The 18,179-nt window shown below is 35.7% G+C and overlaps 4 protein-coding genes across 8 annotated transcripts; 2 read left to right on the forward strand and 2 right to left on the reverse strand.

The window, feature by feature from the left end:
* Window positions 1–311: 311 nt before the first annotated feature.
* Window positions 312–5,338, forward strand: LOC110732999 (long chain acyl-CoA synthetase 1-like). Of its 3 annotated transcripts, none has more exons than XM_021913001.1 (20): window positions 312–994; window positions 1,087–1,257; window positions 1,460–1,523; window positions 1,653–1,742; window positions 1,836–1,892; window positions 1,993–2,041; window positions 2,136–2,212; window positions 2,320–2,359; window positions 2,459–2,553; window positions 2,652–2,819; window positions 2,911–3,021; window positions 3,153–3,240; window positions 3,321–3,387; window positions 3,468–3,543; window positions 3,752–3,869; window positions 3,991–4,236; window positions 4,324–4,463; window positions 4,602–4,784; window positions 4,864–4,983; window positions 5,069–5,338. In XM_021913001.1, exons 2-20 carry the CDS (start codon window positions 1,106–1,108, stop codon window positions 5,114–5,116), a joined length of 1,989 nt encoding a protein of 662 aa, XP_021768693.1. In that variant the 5' UTR covers window positions 312–994; window positions 1,087–1,105; the 3' UTR covers window positions 5,117–5,338. The 3 variants fall into 3 exon arrangements, with proteins under 3 accessions (XP_021768693.1, XP_021768691.1, XP_021768694.1); XM_021912999.1 differs by having other exon boundaries at window positions 313–609; XM_021913002.1 differs by having other exon boundaries at window positions 313–539.
* Window positions 5,339–5,976: 638 nt separating this feature from the next.
* Window positions 5,977–7,476, forward strand: LOC110732917 (pentatricopeptide repeat-containing protein At2g13600-like). Its single transcript, XM_021912902.1, has one exon. The coding sequence runs from the start codon at window positions 5,977–5,979 to the stop codon at window positions 7,474–7,476; it is 1,500 nt and encodes a 499-aa protein (XP_021768594.1).
* A 1,144-nt stretch (window positions 7,477–8,620) lies between these two features.
* On the reverse strand, window positions 8,621–13,206 carry LOC110733000 (probable pre-mRNA-splicing factor ATP-dependent RNA helicase DEAH2). 3 transcript variants are annotated; one of them, XM_021913003.1, is made up of 7 exons: window positions 12,663–13,206; window positions 11,715–11,917; window positions 10,534–11,618; window positions 9,913–10,038; window positions 9,573–9,811; window positions 9,226–9,344; window positions 8,621–9,082 (listed from the first exon to the last, which is right to left on the reverse strand). In XM_021913003.1, the coding sequence occupies exons 1-7, from the start codon at window positions 12,954–12,956 to the stop codon at window positions 8,956–8,958; spliced, it is 2,193 nt and encodes a 730-aa protein (XP_021768695.1). In that variant the 5' UTR covers window positions 12,957–13,206; the 3' UTR covers window positions 8,621–8,955. The 3 variants fall into 3 exon arrangements, with proteins under 3 accessions (XP_021768695.1, XP_021768697.1, XP_021768696.1); XM_021913005.1 differs by lacking the exons at window positions 8,621–9,082; window positions 9,226–9,344; window positions 9,573–9,811 and having other exon boundaries at window positions 9,924–10,130; window positions 12,663–12,956; XM_021913004.1 differs by lacking the exons at window positions 8,621–9,082; window positions 9,226–9,344; window positions 9,573–9,811 and having other exon boundaries at window positions 9,924–10,148; window positions 12,663–12,956.
* Window positions 13,207–14,415: 1,209 nt separating this feature from the next.
* Window positions 14,416–17,543, reverse strand: LOC110732897 (probable glycerol-3-phosphate acyltransferase 3). Its single transcript, XM_021912885.1, has 2 exons — window positions 16,787–17,543; window positions 14,416–15,453 (listed from the first exon to the last, which is right to left on the reverse strand). The coding sequence occupies exons 1-2, from the start codon at window positions 17,516–17,518 to the stop codon at window positions 14,587–14,589; spliced, it is 1,599 nt and encodes a 532-aa protein (XP_021768577.1). The 5' UTR covers window positions 17,519–17,543; the 3' UTR covers window positions 14,416–14,586.
* Window positions 17,544–18,179: the final 636 nt, after the last annotated feature.

Raw genomic sequence — 18,179 nt, forward strand, 5'->3', positions numbered from 1 at the left:
ATGGCCAAACCAAACTTGTAGCCTTCTATAGACACACTATTAAAAACCTATACTCGTAGTACATTACTAAAAACATGAAAGTAAAAATCATCTCATGTACGAATACTTTGAAATGATCGATAACATAAAAATAAAAACGCACTTGTATTTGGAAGTTTGGTTTCCAACAAAAAAATGATCAACGTCGAAAAGAAAAAAGGAACGTCACATTGATGAGAACTTATTGAGAAGTCTGAGGAGATGGTGTACATATCCTCTTTTTTATTAACTACACAAAGCACTTTAAATGCCTTCTCAACTAACCTGTCCTTTTCTTCCTCAACTCCCTAATTTCATCCATCTAATTCCAAACACCCCATTTTGTTTGGGTCATCAATTCATCTTATAAATTCATCTTATAAATTCATCATCTTATGTACGAGTAGTAGATATCATACATCCCTCAGCTATACTCATCATTACATTATAATTCGGCCTTTCGCAACGTTCAACCAGCCTCCAACTCATTACTTCATACATTACACTCTCCTTTTTTCCTTGTAAATTTTGTTCCTTTTTTTAAAAAAATTGCTTCTTTTAAATTATACTTGGTATTTATTAATTAATTAGGTAGTGTTTTTCTTTTCTTTCTTTTTGCGTGTTAGATAGAAATGGTTCGTTTTTATGTATTTGTTACGTGTGAACAACTGACTGGCTAGTTTTGATCATACTAGTATTGCAAAAACCGTAAGGCAAATAACCAAGGAGGAAATTAGGGTTGAGCAAAATTAGTGTGATTGATCAATGCACAATGCAAAGTTGCATTGTTATAAAGTAGAAACACACACATTATTTACGAAGTTTTCACCAGCTTTATTAAATGACCTTAAAAAGTTAGCTTGAATTCACCACTTATTTATTACCAACTGACCTCATCAACTTTATCTTTAACGTATATGTTGTAAAGAAAGTAATAAAACAACGAAAACAAAATTGACCTATCATGGTTAATATTGTACGTACCAACATGTGGCTATATTTTTGATTCTGTATTCTATGCTTCTTTTGAGGTCAAATATTAACATAATTAAGGTTGGTGAACCACAGTGAATCATATATATAAGCTATGACCACCAAGAGATTCTCAGTACAAGTAGGTAGTGGAAGAGATGGACAAGACGGCCGCCCCGCCGTCGGTCCAATTTATCGGAATCTTCTCGCCAAGAATGAATTCCCACCACCTCTTCCTGATGTTTCTACTGCTTGGGATTCCTTCAGGTAAATTGTTTTTTCACCTTTAAGTTTCTCTAGGGTAGGATTTTGTGTTTGGTTAAATGAGTGATTTTTTTGTTCCTTTCATGGTAATCAGCTAAGGTTGCACCTTCGTAGTACACTGCACTGATAATGAGATGACTTTTATTGAGTAATGACGTGACAATTTCCGTCTAATATATATTCGAATTTATCTTTAATTTTGTAGGCTATCAGCTGAAAAGTATGCAGGAAATAATATGTTGGGTTGGCGTGAAATGGTCAGTGGCAAGGTAATAACTTACAAAAGTAATTTAAAAAAATAAATAAAAAGGGTTAATTTTAATTTCTGTAATTTTGATCATAGTATATTAGTAAATACTCGTATTAGCTAATTAGTTTTGGGTGAAAATGTTAAATAGTGGGGGCCTTATGTCTGGAAAACTTACAAGGAAGTTTATGAAGAAGTTCTAAACATTGGTTCAGCATTACGGGCATGTGGGGCTCAACCTGTAAGAATTATAATTATTATTATTTTTAATAATATTTTGTCGGTTATATATTCTTACATGATCAATATTCTTGCTGACCATAAATTAATACAGGGTGCAAAGGTCGGAATATATGGTGTTAATTGTCCTCAATGGATTATGGCAATGGAGGTTAGTTTAGTTTGCTTCATAAATTTTTATAAGAATAAATTAATACGTATACTATGTTAAGTACATTATAGTACCTTAAAAAATTTTGTTTTGTGTATAGGCTTGTAACGCTCACAGTTTGATATGTGTGCCTCTCTATGATACCTTAGGTAAGAATTAATTAATTAACTCTAAACTAATTTGTTGAAACAAGATTAATGAGATTATTTCATCTAAACTACTGTTGTTATATTGTCTAATCAGGTCCTGGTGCTATAAATTACATAATTGATCATGCTGAGATTGATTATGTTTTCGTCCATTCCCTTAAGGTTAACGAAGTATGTGTACAACAACTCTATATTTCTATACTCGTACGGGTTTTTGCTTCGTTTAGAGGTTTAATTTCGTATGGCTTGATTCGCTGTTGTGCTTGTGTTGTGTACAGCTACTTAACCCTGATTGTTCTTCCACTACTAGGCTGAAATGTAAGTGTAAATGCTTTAACCTTAGAATTGGTTTGTTTAAACGAACTGAATTAACAAGTTGGATTTTTAATGACATTATTATTATTATTATTATTGCAGCCATTGTTTGTTTTACATCGTTCACTGAGGAAGAAAATCTCAAGGCTCGTAATGCAGGAATTGAGGCGTACTCTTGGAATCAGTATCTCCAAATGGTCAGACTGTGTGCTTTGTTTTTAACTTGTGTTCTAAGTTAGTAGTTGGCTGTTAACCTTATCGGCTTTCAATATATCTGGTCATAATGTTCTAATAGGGCAAGGAGAATCCATCAGAGACTGTTCCGCCACAACCAATCAATATTTGTACGATTATGTACACCAGCGGCACCAGTGGAGATCCTAAAGGTGTTGTTCTAACACATGACAACATGGCTATGTTTTTAAGCGGGTTGGATCTTTTCTTGGAACAATTTGATGACAAGGTAACCATTAACCAACCTCGTGCATACATAGTTCTGTGATCTTTGGCTCTTTATCATGCAATAATATGATTAATTACGTATTCTTGAACAGATGACAGTAAATGATGTGTATCTTTCCTTCCTTCCCCTGGCTCACATATTAGATCGCGTGATAGAAGAATATTTTTTTCATAAGGGTGCTTCTGTTGGCTTCTTTCACGGGGTATTCTTGAACTCTTGCTACTCTATTATATCATATCTTATAACACGTACCACCAAGAAACAGAATACTCTGCTACAAAAGTTTCCTCAGCTTATATCGTGTTTTATGAGTGTTGTTGACTTGCAATACAGAATGTAAAAGAAATCAGTGACGACCTCATGGAGTTAAAGCCAACTTTTTTTGCTGGTGTACCTAGAGTTTTTGACCGTGTGTATGAAGGCATGTTCTTATACTCGGTCCTCCCTCTTTGATCAGGCTTGTACCGATGGAAGTTTACTAATTAATTGTGTGTTCACCAGGCATACAGAAGGCAATTGAAGATCTTATTCCGAGGAGGAGGAAGATTTTTCACCTTCTTTACAAATAGTAAGTTGCTAATGTTCTGTTTACATTTTAGTTCCCTAGCACAAACAAAATACTTATGATAAGTGGTTTATAATGTGCAGCAAATTATTCTGGATGAATCGAGGATACAAGCACAAGCATGCATCTCCTTTAGCAGATTTACTAGCTTTCAGAAAGGTTATTGCCTTTGATCTGATTTCACATTCTGATCTACTTTGTGCTTTAATATTCTTCAGAATATAACTTTTATCAGCTCTTGTTTACTGATTTCAGTGCTTCATGTGTTATTTTCAGCTGAACAATTATATTTATAACTGAGTGTGACACTTATTATTATTTGTACTGCAATGCTCTACTCATAGTACAATGTCTGCAACTAATTTAGGTGAAGAACAAGCTAGGTGGTAGGGTTCGGCTTATGGTATGTGGAGCTGCACCTTGGAGCGAAGAAGTGGAGGAGTTTTTGCGGGTTACTTGCTGTTGTTTTGTACTTCAAGGCTATGGTAAAGGAAAACTTTAGCCTGCTTATTCCTTCATCTGTAATATAATTTGACTTGTAAACTTCATTTTAAGTTTTTCTTATAGATAGGCATTGCATTGATCAAATTTCTGGTTTTTGTGCAGGATTGACAGAAACCTGTGGATTGTCCACAGTTTGCTACCCTGATGAAATGTCGATGCTAGGAGCTGTCGGTGCTCCATCTGTATACACAGAAATGCGCCTTGAAGAGGTTCCGGAGATGGGGTACCACCCACTGGCTGATCCCCCACGCGGGGAGATATGCTTGAGGGGAAAAACACTGTTTTCTGAATACTACAAAAACCCTGAGTTAACTACAGAGTCTATCAGAGATGGGTGGTTTCATTCAGGTTAAGCGTCTGCCTGGTTCCTGCTTCTGTCAGATTTCTTTCCTTAGCTTAAAAATTTACATAAATTCTTTCTTTATAAATTGTCAGGTGACATTGGTGAGATGCTTCCTAATGGAACAATAAAGATCATTGATAGAAAGAAGAATCTGATAAAACTCTCACAAGGAGAGTATGTCGCGCTTGAGTACTTGGAGAAAGTATACAGCATTACTCCCATTGTTGAAGATGTAAAGCCTCTTCTGAGATAACTTATAACCTCTTCTTCTGTGCTTATCTATTTGATATATGTAATTAAATCTCATCACAGTTAATAGTCTAAGGTCTTTCTTATTCTAGGAACTAATTTTTTTGGTGTCTTTATGAAGATTTGGGTCTATGGAGATAGCTTTAAGTCGATGTTGGTTGCTGTTGTGGTGCCAAATGAAGATAATACGAAGAAATGGGCAGCTCAAAATGGATGTAAAGGCACATTCACTGACTTCTGCTCCCTTAAGGAGTTCAGAAATTATGTCCTCTCTGAGCTTACAGTTGCTGCGGAAAGAAACAAGGTGCATACAACCTTCTTATATATACTAAACTTATCTAACACGAGTAGATCTCTGAACATGTCAATCATTCTTGTAACAGCTTAGAGGTTTCGAGCATGTCAAGGGAGTTGTTATAGAACCTCAGACCTTTGAATTAATACCAAGCTTAATGACACCAACTATGAAGAAGAGAAGGGATAAAATGTTAAAACACTATCAGGTAACAAACTAAACACTTTATTCATTCCACAAGTAGCTTTGATTTCACGCGATATTTCCTGATTTATCTTTCAAACCATGTACAGGCCGAAATTGATGACTTGTACAACACTTTGGCTAAAGGGAAGTGCTGAACGACAAATGCAAATTCGATATAATGTTTTCGTGTGCAGCTGTTTAAGAAGAATAAACAGTGAAGAAGGCTAGGAGCATTTTCTAACTTTCTGTATAAAGTTTGTATTTGAGGCCAGAGTTTGAAGAAAATGGAAAGTCACTGAGTTTTATCATCAATTAGATTGATTTCTTTGTTTTGTAACGTTTCATGATGCTGCATAATGTTACTGCTTGTACTTCAATTCTTACTCAGTATATGATAATTGACTTAAAATTAAGAATTGAAGTTGGATAATAGCACAACTTAATTAATACGAGATGATAACATGATTCAAATCTGTTGTTTGGTTTTTAATTAGAGAGTTTTAATAGAATCCACCTAAAAAGAGTTAAACTCGAACTTTCATCATTAAGATCGTGCAACCACGTTATTCACGAGCTTGATATTCTCAGCCTAATTACTTTAAAGATGAAATAAAATTGAAATTGTGAAAATTCTTGAAACTAAATAGCCAATCATATCAAACAATATACTTGTATAAAAGATTAAAACTCATTTAAAAACTCCATATCCTCAACTTAAATACTTTTAAAAGCGAGTTAGATTAAACATCCTAATTTTTTTTTAGCGCAACTAAAAGCTCAAACTCCAATAAGATAGAGCTTGGCTGTATGCAATATATGCCTATTTGGGTTGAACGGTTGGGTCTGTTTAGCTCATTAACACCCCCAACTTAGGTCACAACATAAAAACTTTATAATAATTTTTCGTTACACCAAAAATAATAAAGTTATAATGTTGTTAAGCATAGCAAACAGAAAATATTCACTCAAATTTTACCGCCAAATAACTACCCTTCAACCGGCTACTTTAAACCAAATGATAAAGATTTCCCTTCAAAATTCCCAACTTAACGATGCTCAAATGCTCTTTGATGACAATCCCAGTTCTCGAGATGTTGTTTCATGGAATATGATGATTGCCGGTCATATTAAAAAGAATCATATTGATGTTGCCCGCCAAATGTTCGATGAAATGCCTCAAAGAGATATTGTCTCTTGGAATACCTGGATTTCTGGTCTTCAGAAGAAGAAAGATCACAAGAGTATCTACCAGTGTTACTTTCAGATACAGAGTTCTGGTTTTCGGCCAACTCCGTACACCTTTTCGATAGTGATTAGTTCGATTTTGGGTAGTGTATCCAATGTATTGATTCCTCAGCTTCATGCTCAGATTATTTCGTTTGGTCATTATTCTAGTGTTTATGTTGGATCAGCATTGATGAGGGGTTATACAGATTTGGAGGATCATTCTGCTTTATGTGGGTTGTTTGATGATATATTAGACAAAGATAATAGTGTATGGAACGCGTTGATTTTGGGTTATATGAACTTGGGTTTTACTGATGAAGCTCAGAGAGCTTTCAACAAGATGCCTCAGAAAGATGTGGTTTCTTGGACTACCATGGTTGATGGTTATTTGAAGAATAATGAGGTTGAAAGAGCTAGGTATGTTTTTGATAAGATGAACGAAAAGAATGTCGTTTCATGGACTGCTATGATCTCTGGGTATGTGGGAGTAGACAAGTGTTTGGATGCATTAGAGCTGTTTATTCTGATGATGAAATCCGGCCCTCAGCCAAATCCGCACACATTTGCAAGCATTTTAACTGCCTGTGCTAAGCATTCTGAACTTCGTACAGGACAGCAAATTCATGCAACCATAGTGAAGCAGGGTATACTTGTTGATAATGTCTTGGTGACTGCCTTTATCAATATGTATGCCAAATGTGGAGACATTGAAGCAGCGTATTGTATATTTGAGCAAATGCCTGGCAAGAATTTGGTGTCTTGGAATACTATAATAGGCTGTCATGCCAGGCATGGGCGAGCACGAACAGCACTGGATGAATTTGAGAAAATGATTAGCAGTGGGGTGAAGCCAAATAACATAACATTTACCAACATTTTATCTGCTTGTGCCCATGGAGGTCTAGTTGAAGAAGGGGAAAAAGTCTTTTCTTGCATGGAAAAAACTCATGGCATACATCCAGAAAAAGAGCATTATGCTTGCATGGTAGATCTCTATGGAAGAGCAGGTCACCTTGACAAGGCAAAGAGCTTAATTGACCACATGCCATTCGAGCCGGATACTGTTATATGGGGTGCATTGCTTGCAGCGTGTGGCTTGCATTCAGATTTTGAATTTGGCAGTAATGCTGCAGATGCACTCCACGACTTGGCAGGAAATCACCCTGCTGCATATATGGTGCTTTCAAAGATCCTTGGTGAAAGAGGAATGTGGAGCTCTTTGACAGATATTAAACAGATGGAATATGAACACATGAAAAAGCAAAAGGCTGGCAGTTGGATTGGTTAAATAGAGCTGGAAACCGATCTGAATTCTGAAAGTAGACAGCATACTTGGTATGACCATATCTTTATTGCACACCCACATATTAAGACGATTGAATAATGCCTGGAGAGCATACTGTGTCAAAATCAAGTAATTTCATTTGAACAAGCATGCACTGTTTGTCATCCATTGATCTTCAGGCACAGAATCATCAAACTTCAGTCATTAAGAGATCCAAGTTGATATTTGCTCTCTCAAAGATGCTTGAAGTCAAAATCCATGTAATTTGGTTTATACATCTGAAAGCAGCAGGAGATTGGAGTTTTCAGTTCCCTGTGGATGTCAAGGAGACAGAAAATCGCTTCATTGAAGTACTGATTCTTTCACAATGAAACCAGAAAGAAACTTGGGGCTCTGCTATGGTCATACAGAATTGAATGATATGCCACCATTTGGCTGGCTGAGATGGCTTCTTTCCTACTTCTTCTGCACTTAGTCACCAGCCCCAGTTGTCTTGCAGACACGAATTACCTGATTAGAATGAATTACTAGAAGGGAACTTTGGTACTTCAAATCCATTATTACACTGTATCTAAGACCTTACCCACAAGGCCACGATGGATAAAAACCCAATGATCAAAAGGTTCAGGGGGTCAGTTTTGGGAGCTCGCACGAAGATGCAAGTGAAGCCTGAACCTAGAAGGGGAACTATATATCTATTTAAATTCTCAAGTCTTCAACTCCCATGCTCGAATGAGTAATGAGGAAACACATTAGGAATAACTGATATGCTCACACCATGTTTTCGGATTCCAAAATTCTCCAAGGAATGTTCCAAGGCCAGAAAGCCATTATTTGTTTACATCAGTGGAGTCCGGATCAACTATTAGATAATGTTTATTTTGCCATATCATTTCTAATCCCTTTTGCTAGTACCTCTGCTCCAGCCACACAAAACCAAAGGCCAACCCCGAAAGTGCTATACATTTGAAAAAACAACAAAATGAAATTTTGGATTGGATTTCTAAAAAATTAGATGCCACAGAATACTCAAAATAGTTTTCTACAGGCCTAACTCTAATTCTTTACCTTCCAAAAAAGTTTTCTTTTTTCAAATCAAAGATAGATTCGTCATTCACGCAAGTAAATAGAAATATTGCAGCAAGTATCAAGCAAGAAAATACTATTCCAAACAATTTTATAAACTAAGATGGTATTATTTAAATAAATAAAAGACAGAAGGTAACAATTTGCACGACATTGTAATTATAACTAAGTTACACTCCAAGTAAAAGCAACTTCCATTACAAAAGGCCAACCACTAGAATTCTAAAATTAATCAGAACAGGACATGACTGCAGCCTTTGGGAGCGTCACGAATCCCACCTTGAAATGATGAAATAGCAAGAACAAAAACTCCTCAACAAGGTGCATTTCCAAAGCTCTCCATGTCCCAGAAGTACAGGAAGAACTATGAGGTGAATATTCTGAATAATATATCTCCTACCTCCTGTTCTTGCTCTCTTCCCCATCCCTCTCACGCTTCTTGTAAAGCTTCTCCAGAACCCGCTTTGCTTCACAATTGGGGAAGTTTTCAAGGTCATAGTAGTGTGGTGCAATATCAACAAGCCTGTTCAGAAAAAAAAAAAAAAAAAAAAAAAAAAAAAAAATATATATATATATATATATATATATTTTAAAAAAAAAGGCCTTATAACAAAAGATCATTGATAATAGCCAAGCTGTGGTATTTCAAGGACAGGATGATCTAACCATTCTCCACGGACATCAGTGACAGTACGAATGAAATTCCGGCTGGTCAACACGTATTCATTGTATATAACCCACTCTGGTTTATGATCCAAGCAATTTGAAGGATGCAAGTGAACCACCTATAGGGAGATACCAGATGTTTGAGCATGAAGTTATAAATAAAGTCATTATTTCGGAGGGGAATGGGGGGAAGGGATCCAAACATCCATTCATCAACAAACAATTGGAATGCATGAATGAAATAAACATGAGCATTTGGATTTTATTTTTTTGCTAGCTACAGTGTCATAATATGAACTTCTGAAGACACTAGTACAGAGTGGGGAGCAAAAAAATTATGTACTCACTTGGTTATCTTTCACTGTCAGATAGTGTCCTGTTTTTTCCAGATGAGCCACTTGCATGAAATATCCTGACAGCATTGCCTTCCGTATGTTGACATAGTAATCCCTGCTGTTGAAATCGGTACTGCATAACTTCAGGTTGAACCTTGCCATAATGCGCACAAGTTGCTGTCTCACATTATCTGCAGCCTTTAATGTCCTCTGGTTGATAAAATTCTCGTAACACCAGTTTGGGTCTTCTTCTGTGAAGTACAGGAAAGAAAAGGTGAGCAGGACCAACCAAGAAAAAAAAATATTAACCATAAGCAAAAAGGACAAGAAAATGAGAAAAATAGGCACTCACGATTCTGCTTGTAGGCATGATAGACGTTCAACAGCGTAAGGTGATCTCCATCAATGTGTCCAAACCTAGCTTTTGCTTCATCTGCAGCTTTCTGGGCCTCCCTAGGCCTCACAAAGCAATTGGGAACTAGATAAAGTAATTGTTATCACAGACGAGGCCCACGGAAGGTCAGCAGATGCATAGAGGCGAGACCAGACCATTTGCTTGATGAGAAAAAACTGAGAAATTGGATCTATCTGCATCAGCACTTACTTAGAAAATCTATGGCACATGCCACCAGGGGCATGGAACCCAGACTAGATAGTTGCTGATGGTGACCTATACCGACTCACAGACATGCAATGCAATTCATGCATAGACAGTGACCTATACCGACTCACAGACATGCAATGCAATTCATGCATAGACGTCTAATCGTCTATGCATGTATAGACGACTTAAAAACAATTGACACATGCATAGACGTAGCCTATGCATGTATAGACGACTTGGAAATAATGGACAGGGATGCTGTCAGGGACAATCCTTGCCCCTCACAGACAGCCAAAACAAGTTTTTAAAATGTGACATGAGACTCAATAATTAAACTAACATGCAAATAGACAAGAGACAAAAGATTACCTGAAAGCATTGCTGATATTGAAAGGATTTCATTTGAACAGTTGAACTCAGGACTCACGACAAGCATCTTTCCCATTTGGGGATCCAAAGGAAATTCACTCATAATCTCTCCAAGCCTAGTCAAATTACCTTCATCATCCAATGCACCAAGATAATTCAACACCTCTAAAGCTCGCATCAGAGTCTCTGGAGCTGGGGGGTCCATAAAGTCAAAATGTACCAAATCATCAATACCAAGCTTCTTCAGAGTAAGTACAGTATTCGCGAGATTTGACCGCAGAATTTCTGGATAAGTCTGCGGCTGGAGATCATTATGGAAACTTTTTTCTGTGTATAGCCTAAAGCATTTACCAGGTTGTGTTCTTCCAGCACGACCAGCCCTCTGGTGTGCACTTGCCTTCGATATAGGAGAAACCAATAGTGATTCAACACGAACTCGGGGATTATAGACTTTCTGTTTAGCAAATCCAGGATCAATCACAAATACTATACCATCAATGGTCAAAGATGTTTCAGCAATGTTAGTAGACACCACAATTTTCCTCCCAGGAGGACCTCCCTCTTTTGTTGGAGGAGGAGCAGTTTCAAATATCTTCTGCTGCATAGCAGGAGGAAGAGTAGAATACAATGGAACAACTTTCACAGGTCCAACTTGGTCACCTAAATTTCCCACTTCTTTATTAATTTTACGACAAGCATCCTCAATCTCCTCCTCTCCAGTGAGGAAAACAAGTATATCACCAGGAGGTTCACACATGTGTATTTGTACAACGGTTCGAATAGCAGCCTCAAGGTAGTCTCTTTCAGGATCCTGGGTGTAAAAAATTTCCACAGGATGCAGCCTTCCAGGAACTTTCATAAGAGGAGCACCATTAAAATAATCCTGAAATTTCTCAGCCTCAAGAGTAGCACTCATAACAACTAACTTTAAGTCTGGTCTGTTTCGTAACACTTCCTTCAAAAGCCCAAATAGCACATCTGTTGCCAATGTCCTTTCATGAGCTTCATCAAGAATTATAACTTTATACCTCTCCAAAAGAGGATCTGTCATTGCTTCTCTCAACAACATACCATCTGTCAGATACCTGCAATACAGAATACATGGAACTTAGTAACCGCACAATTGTAAATAATCATTTTCAAGAAAAGGCACAAATTGAATCATAAAAGGACATGCATACTTCAAAACCGTTCTTGAATTACTACAGTCTTCAAAACGAATGCTGTAACCAACTTCTTCTCCCAAAGTCACATCCATTTCCTCTGCAACTCTACGTGAGACTGACATTGCTGCCACCCTACGTGGCTGAGTACAACCAACCATCATCTTTTTTCGTTTATCAGAAGACTCTAATTCCACAGCCTCCAAAACAAATTGCGGAATCTGATCAAGACATACATAGCAAGTCAGAAAAAAAAATTTGTCACATTTAATTTCCCTTACCAAAGATATACAAGCATGTTAACATTTTCTCAATAATTCATGCCAAAAAAATGCAACGACAATAAAACCAACCCTCTGCAAGTTAAAATTCCTAGACAACACACCTAGACCATAATACAGATAAATGTTCGACATCCTAGACTCTGTTTTACTCCACCCACAAGTCAATCGTACAACCATCAAATGTTTAATAACAAATGCCTCCCTTTTACAGCTACTTCACACTAAACCACCTTCAGATTATATTATTCTAAACAAAAGCCATATTCTTACGATATCTCTAACCCCTTTTGTAATTCTAGGAAAATTTGAATCCCAAAATAAGTAAATAATCTGTATTTATAGATAGCGAATGTGTATCAAGTAAAATATCATAGATAAATACGCAATAGCAATTACATAGCCTAGAACCTAATGTAAGCAAAACAATGGTTTACAATTTCAGCAAGAGACATTTAATCCCAACAAATAACTCTAGCTATGATTACCAAAATATCAAGCTCAAATCAATACGAACGTATACACAAACAAATCAAACCCTAATTTCTACACATTAAAAACATAGGGAAAATACCCAAAAATCAAACGAAAAAACAATTATAAACAAACAAACTATCTAGGGTTTTCGATAAAAAAAAAAAAAACCCCAAATTTCATTAAAACTAAATTGAAAAAAAAAACTAACCTGGGTAGTTTTACCACTACCAGTTTCACCGACTAAAACAATGGTCTGATTAGTATGAAGAACCTTCAAAAACTCCTCTTTCTGCTGCCAAACAGGAAGAGATTTACGCTTCTCCAGAATATCGAAAAACCGCTGAGAATAGGGCCTTCCATTCCATCGATTAATCGAAAGATTAGCGATTCCATTGTTCATCATCATCGGAGCAGCAGCACCGTTAGATTTGGGAAGCTTGTTAATGGAGTTGTCGTCAACAACGTCGAACAAGCTAACCTTCCTCTTTCTCTCTGTCCCCATCAATTCAATTTACGAAACCCTAATTTAAGCCCGGATTATCGGATCCGAAAACCTCCCAAATAATTTTTAATTAAATTTGGGGGAGAAATAGAGGGTTTTGAGTGTGCTATGGGTTGAGGAAACCCTAGGAGAGAGAAAGTGAGGAAGAAAGAAGGAAAAAGGAAAGCTTGCAGCCGTTGATATATATCTGTGGGGTGAAAAAGGGTGGAGTAGAAATATCAATATTCGCAACTTCTAGTTTCGTCCTTGTATTTTGTATACGTCGGTTATTAAACTTTCTTTACCCCTACTTCGCAAAATATAGAGGTGTCAATTGACTCAATTCGGATACTTGCCTCAAATTTATTGAAGACAGGTTGGATTAGAACGGGTTGGATTAGGTCGGGTTTATTTCAAATTGAATTATATTTAGATGTTTTGTTGGATAAAATCTAATTGGCTGAATCAATTTTTAACTTTTATATATGTTACGGTTACTTTTACTCATTATAGGAAGATTTTTTTTTAGTAGCATTTTAGGAAGACTTTACAATTGATGTACATTATTTATTCTATACCCTATTTATTGTAAACTTTTCAATAATATTACTTTCGTTCTTAAGAGACTCACTTACTAATTACTAGGAAGTATATGTGATTAAAACATAATAACTTTGCTCGTATTTTATGAATCAGGAGAAAGTATTGCGATTATAGTGTAATTGGGTATTGATAGATGTATATTCGTTGCTAAGTATTTCTTCTAGATTTTTACTATTAAATACTCCATACAAAATATGCACAATTGAAGATAATATTATACTATATAATGGTCAAGAATGTACATGAAAGACCAAGTTACAGTCCTGTACTTTTGTGAGTCGAATTTTCAAGAAGGCTTATCTCCCTTGCCCTTATTTTATCATAATTATTTGAATATATTAACATTAAATTGTTTCCTTTAAGTTATAAAATGAACATATTAGCCTTTCATCATTTTAATTTATTTATTTGAATATACTAGATTTAAATTAAGTGATAGATTTAAGGCCTGTTCTCATACGTTTATTTTCAGTTCAGTTCAGTTCAGCTCAACTCAGCTCATTTCAGTTCAGTTCAGCTCAGCTCAACTCAGTTCAGTTCAGATCCTAATTTCCTTCTCTTATAAATATTCAGTTCAGCTCAGCTCATTTCAGTTCAGTTCAGCTCAGTTCAGTTCAGCTGAGTTCAGTCTATGAGAATAGGCCCTAAGATGTGAGGAAAACATATATTTCGGTTTTATGTGATTTACATCAAGACCAAGGTGGTTGAGACTATCGGAAAATTCTAGCTACTAGCTAGTGAGAATGTATTGTTTTAGAATAATTTGGGTGTATAAATTTGTAATAATTAATTAAAGGTTTCATTTTTAGGTGTTGATGCGAGATTAACAATGTTATGGATACAATTATTTATTTATCATTAATTGCATATAGTCCATGCAGAGTTGTGAATAAACTAATGTGATCTTGATAATTAAGTAGAAAAACTAATCCTAGTATAAGCTTTGCTTGTAGCTTGTAAGTAACATACTAATACTATCAAAATTAATAAAGAAATAAACTTATAATAAGTAATTAACAATATACAAATACTAGCTACAACTCTCTAATCATACAACTCCGTTGTTACCGGCCAAAATCAAGTACTTGTCCTTCCTTGTAAGTTTAGTGCACTGGAAATTGAGAGACTCTCCTATCTCTCTTTGTACGCGATTGGCCACGTCGAACCTCAATTGGCTACGATCTTGACACGTAGACAAGCCGGAAACGGGTTCAAGTAATTGGACGGTGTAGCTAGGACGTGGGTTCATTAGGAAGAAAATAGGGTCCAAACATTTGAGACCACTAGCAGTTGTTCCATAAAACATGGTCACATGACAATCCATTGCCACAGGGGCAATTTTGTCATTCATTTCAGCAAACAAGGGACTAAACCTTAAGAGAAATGGTTCTCTACATGTTGTCCCTTCAGGGCAAACAACTAGATCCCCTTCATTTAGGAGCTTCTCCATCATGTTCCCGTCTTGATCGCGATCACGAGTCAATCGGACGGTCTTGATTGGTGCTAGGATCTCAGATAGCCTACTTAGGCTGTAAGTAACCGCGGTTAGTGGCTTGCTAAGTGCATAGGAGAGGAAAAGTGGGTCTAACAATGTTTTATGGTTGCAAACATAGAGCTGACCCTTTTCACCTTTGGAAGATGATTTCGGGTTCGGGGTTGTTGCACTTGTTAGGAGCCTCATGCCAGTGAATGTTAGGATTGGAGTAGCTACTTTTTGTGGAAGGGTTAAAGCAATTACACCTCTAAAAATGGCAAGGATAATTCCAAAAGGTAGCCACATAAATAGGGCTAAAGTGGATATTGGTGTTGGTCTAAGAGCCAATCTTCCATCATGAAATATCAATGGTTTTGGGTAGTTTTCACTTGGCAGTGCCTGCCATTTCCTCTTCATTTCTTCATTCGTTAAATAAATTTCCTGCAAATTATTCAAAGCAAAATATTAAGCATTTAATATTAAATACGACTAATTAAACTATCTTGTCATTGTTGACGGCCCAAACTATAAAACTTTATGTATATAGATATAAAAGATTAAAATTACAAGTCAATAAGAGTGTGAATTCAATACACCATAAAAACAATTAGGTGCAAATTTTTCTTTTAAAGCGGTTTAAGTTGGTTGTGAAATTCATTGCTTAGTATGTATGATTACGGGATTTAAGTTGGTCTGTTTTAGCTCTTCAAATCAATCGGTCTCATATCTCATGCCCAGTATCAGTGTATACCTCATGCCCAGTATCAGTGTATACGTATGTAAGTGCATGTCCATAAAATTGCGGCAAAAGCTATAACAAATTGCTCAACTTTCTATCAAAGTGACATCCATAAAATCTTAGCCCTTAGGTCATACCTGAACTCTTGGAAATGATGTTAGTTATATTAAACTGAAATTTTGATCAGCATATATGGAAATATATCTTTATATATTTGTATATTTTCATGACAATAGCAAATTTTCTGATCTTTATATTGTATATTTATATAGTACTCGTAATAAACTGTATACACATGACAATATATTCCATTCTTAGCAATTTAGCATTACACACAGTGGGGTTAAAGGAATGAGATAGGAGATCCTACAAGCTTTTTTTACAGGGTTTTCTGAGGGAGCTATGAAAGTAATTACCGCTTAGGCTTAATTAGATTATTATAGTAATTTAATTGTTTGCGTCCATTTTTGTTCTTGTCCATTTTAATACTAAGATAGTGCACATTTGGTACCTATTAAAATATCAATATATTTCTTTATCGGTATTAATTAATATGATTTTAGGATTTGACGTTTTGTCGATACTAATATAATCTTTTTGCCTAAGATAATATATAAATATAATACCAATAGGGGTCTCTTGTGTCCAATATGCATGCATGATCAGAGACTTCCTCAGTTGACCATGAGGGTAGTCAACCCAAGCCAACTGAGAGGAAGATCGAGCAAGATCAAGGTTACATACAATTGCTACAAAAAGCTTTTTTAACTAGTGACAATAATGGTCAATCAGAGTGAATATCGTTGACTTTGCATAACATTTTTAATTACCATGTTACTTTTACTTTTACTTTTTTTTAACAAATAAACCACGTTATTTTTACTTGATATTTACATTAGTACTACTATTACATAACTCTTTTTTTTTTTTATTTGAAGCAAACTTAACTACTACTCAACAAGACATATAAAGTATATATGGAATGATAATATTAATTATTGACAGAAAAAAAAAAAAAAGTTAGAAATTAGTTACCTTGCAAAAGCGGAAAAATGGATGAGCTAGGGATGATTTGGTGCCACTAATACCAAAAACCTTAGAACCCTTAATTTCACCTTCTCCTAACATGTGCTTAAGATCGTGCACATTATCTATCTTCTTCTTATTTTTATCTTCCATTAAACCAATAAAATATCCATTATAAACTTTAAGCTCTTTTCCAACAACATAGTCAACCTCTAAATACTCTTTCACAAAACTCTCAACCATCACATGAGGTAAGTTACTTACACCCATTTTCCTCTTACACATTTTCACCACTTCAAACCCTTGTAACCCTACATCTTCAAGGAAAAACTTAGGCAAAACCGCCCTTCCGACGACAAAACCATCTTTCTTGATCCCACAAAAGCTAACCATAACCATCATCTTTAACCCCATTTCCTTGCTAAACATGCAAATGAATGGGTACAATATAAGGAGCAGCAATGCCCTTAAGAGACTCCCGGCTTCAAACGCGACAAGCATGAAGTAAGGGAACATAGATGATGATCTTAACAAAGTTTCCTCCACATTAAAGATCAAAGTTTGATCATCTAATAGTTCATTTGATCCAATAAAAGAAGGGTATTTTTGAAGCTTGATTTGAGAATTATTACGAATATTGCTTACTTTTCTATGAAGATACGTTGGAGTTTTGTAATGTTGTTGAAGAATTCTAGAAAAGAAGAAAATAATAGAGCTAAAAAAGGATGTATACTTCACCATTTTTTTTTTAATAACTTGTGTTTTTCTTGTCAGAATTCAAAGGGATTGTCCTAGTATTTATAGGGTTGAAGATATTGGGCCTTAGTATATTTATTGAAGTTATTTACGAAAATGGGATTAGGTCCAGCTGTATGGCGGTGTGCCATCCAATAAATCAATTTGAATAAGAATAGCATTGTGTTGGTCAGAGTTGCTATTAAATTTACTCGGTGAATTTCCTTAAGGTGCTCTGTTTTGGAATACAACTACTAGTCACTAGTTGATTTGGTCAATGCTTTACTTAAGGCCTTCTATTATCTTGCTCTGTCAATTTCAGTGAGAACTTACAAGTGGGATTTGGGAAGCCAACGCTAGTACGGCAATACCACTACCACTACCAAATCTTAGGTATTCTCGGGTATACTTATAAAGTAATGTACTCGTAAATACATGACACTACGGACACAGTGGCGGATGTAGAATATTTAGTGTGGAGGGGCACTAAATTTTAAATATAAAAAAATTCTTATACGAGGAATTGAACCCAAGACTTCAAGCACAACTCAATGCATTATCTATATGACAAAGCTAATTAAATCTTATTTATTGCATTAAAATTGTATTTAACCTATAAATTTATACTTTACCTAAATGAAAAAATAATAATAATTTTTGGCGAGGT

This window comes from Chenopodium quinoa, unplaced genomic scaffold (genome assembly GCF_001683475.1).
Source record: "Chenopodium quinoa cultivar QQ74 unplaced genomic scaffold, ASM168347v1, whole genome shotgun sequence".
NCBI lineage: Eukaryota > Viridiplantae > Streptophyta > Magnoliopsida > Caryophyllales > Amaranthaceae > Chenopodium > Chenopodium quinoa.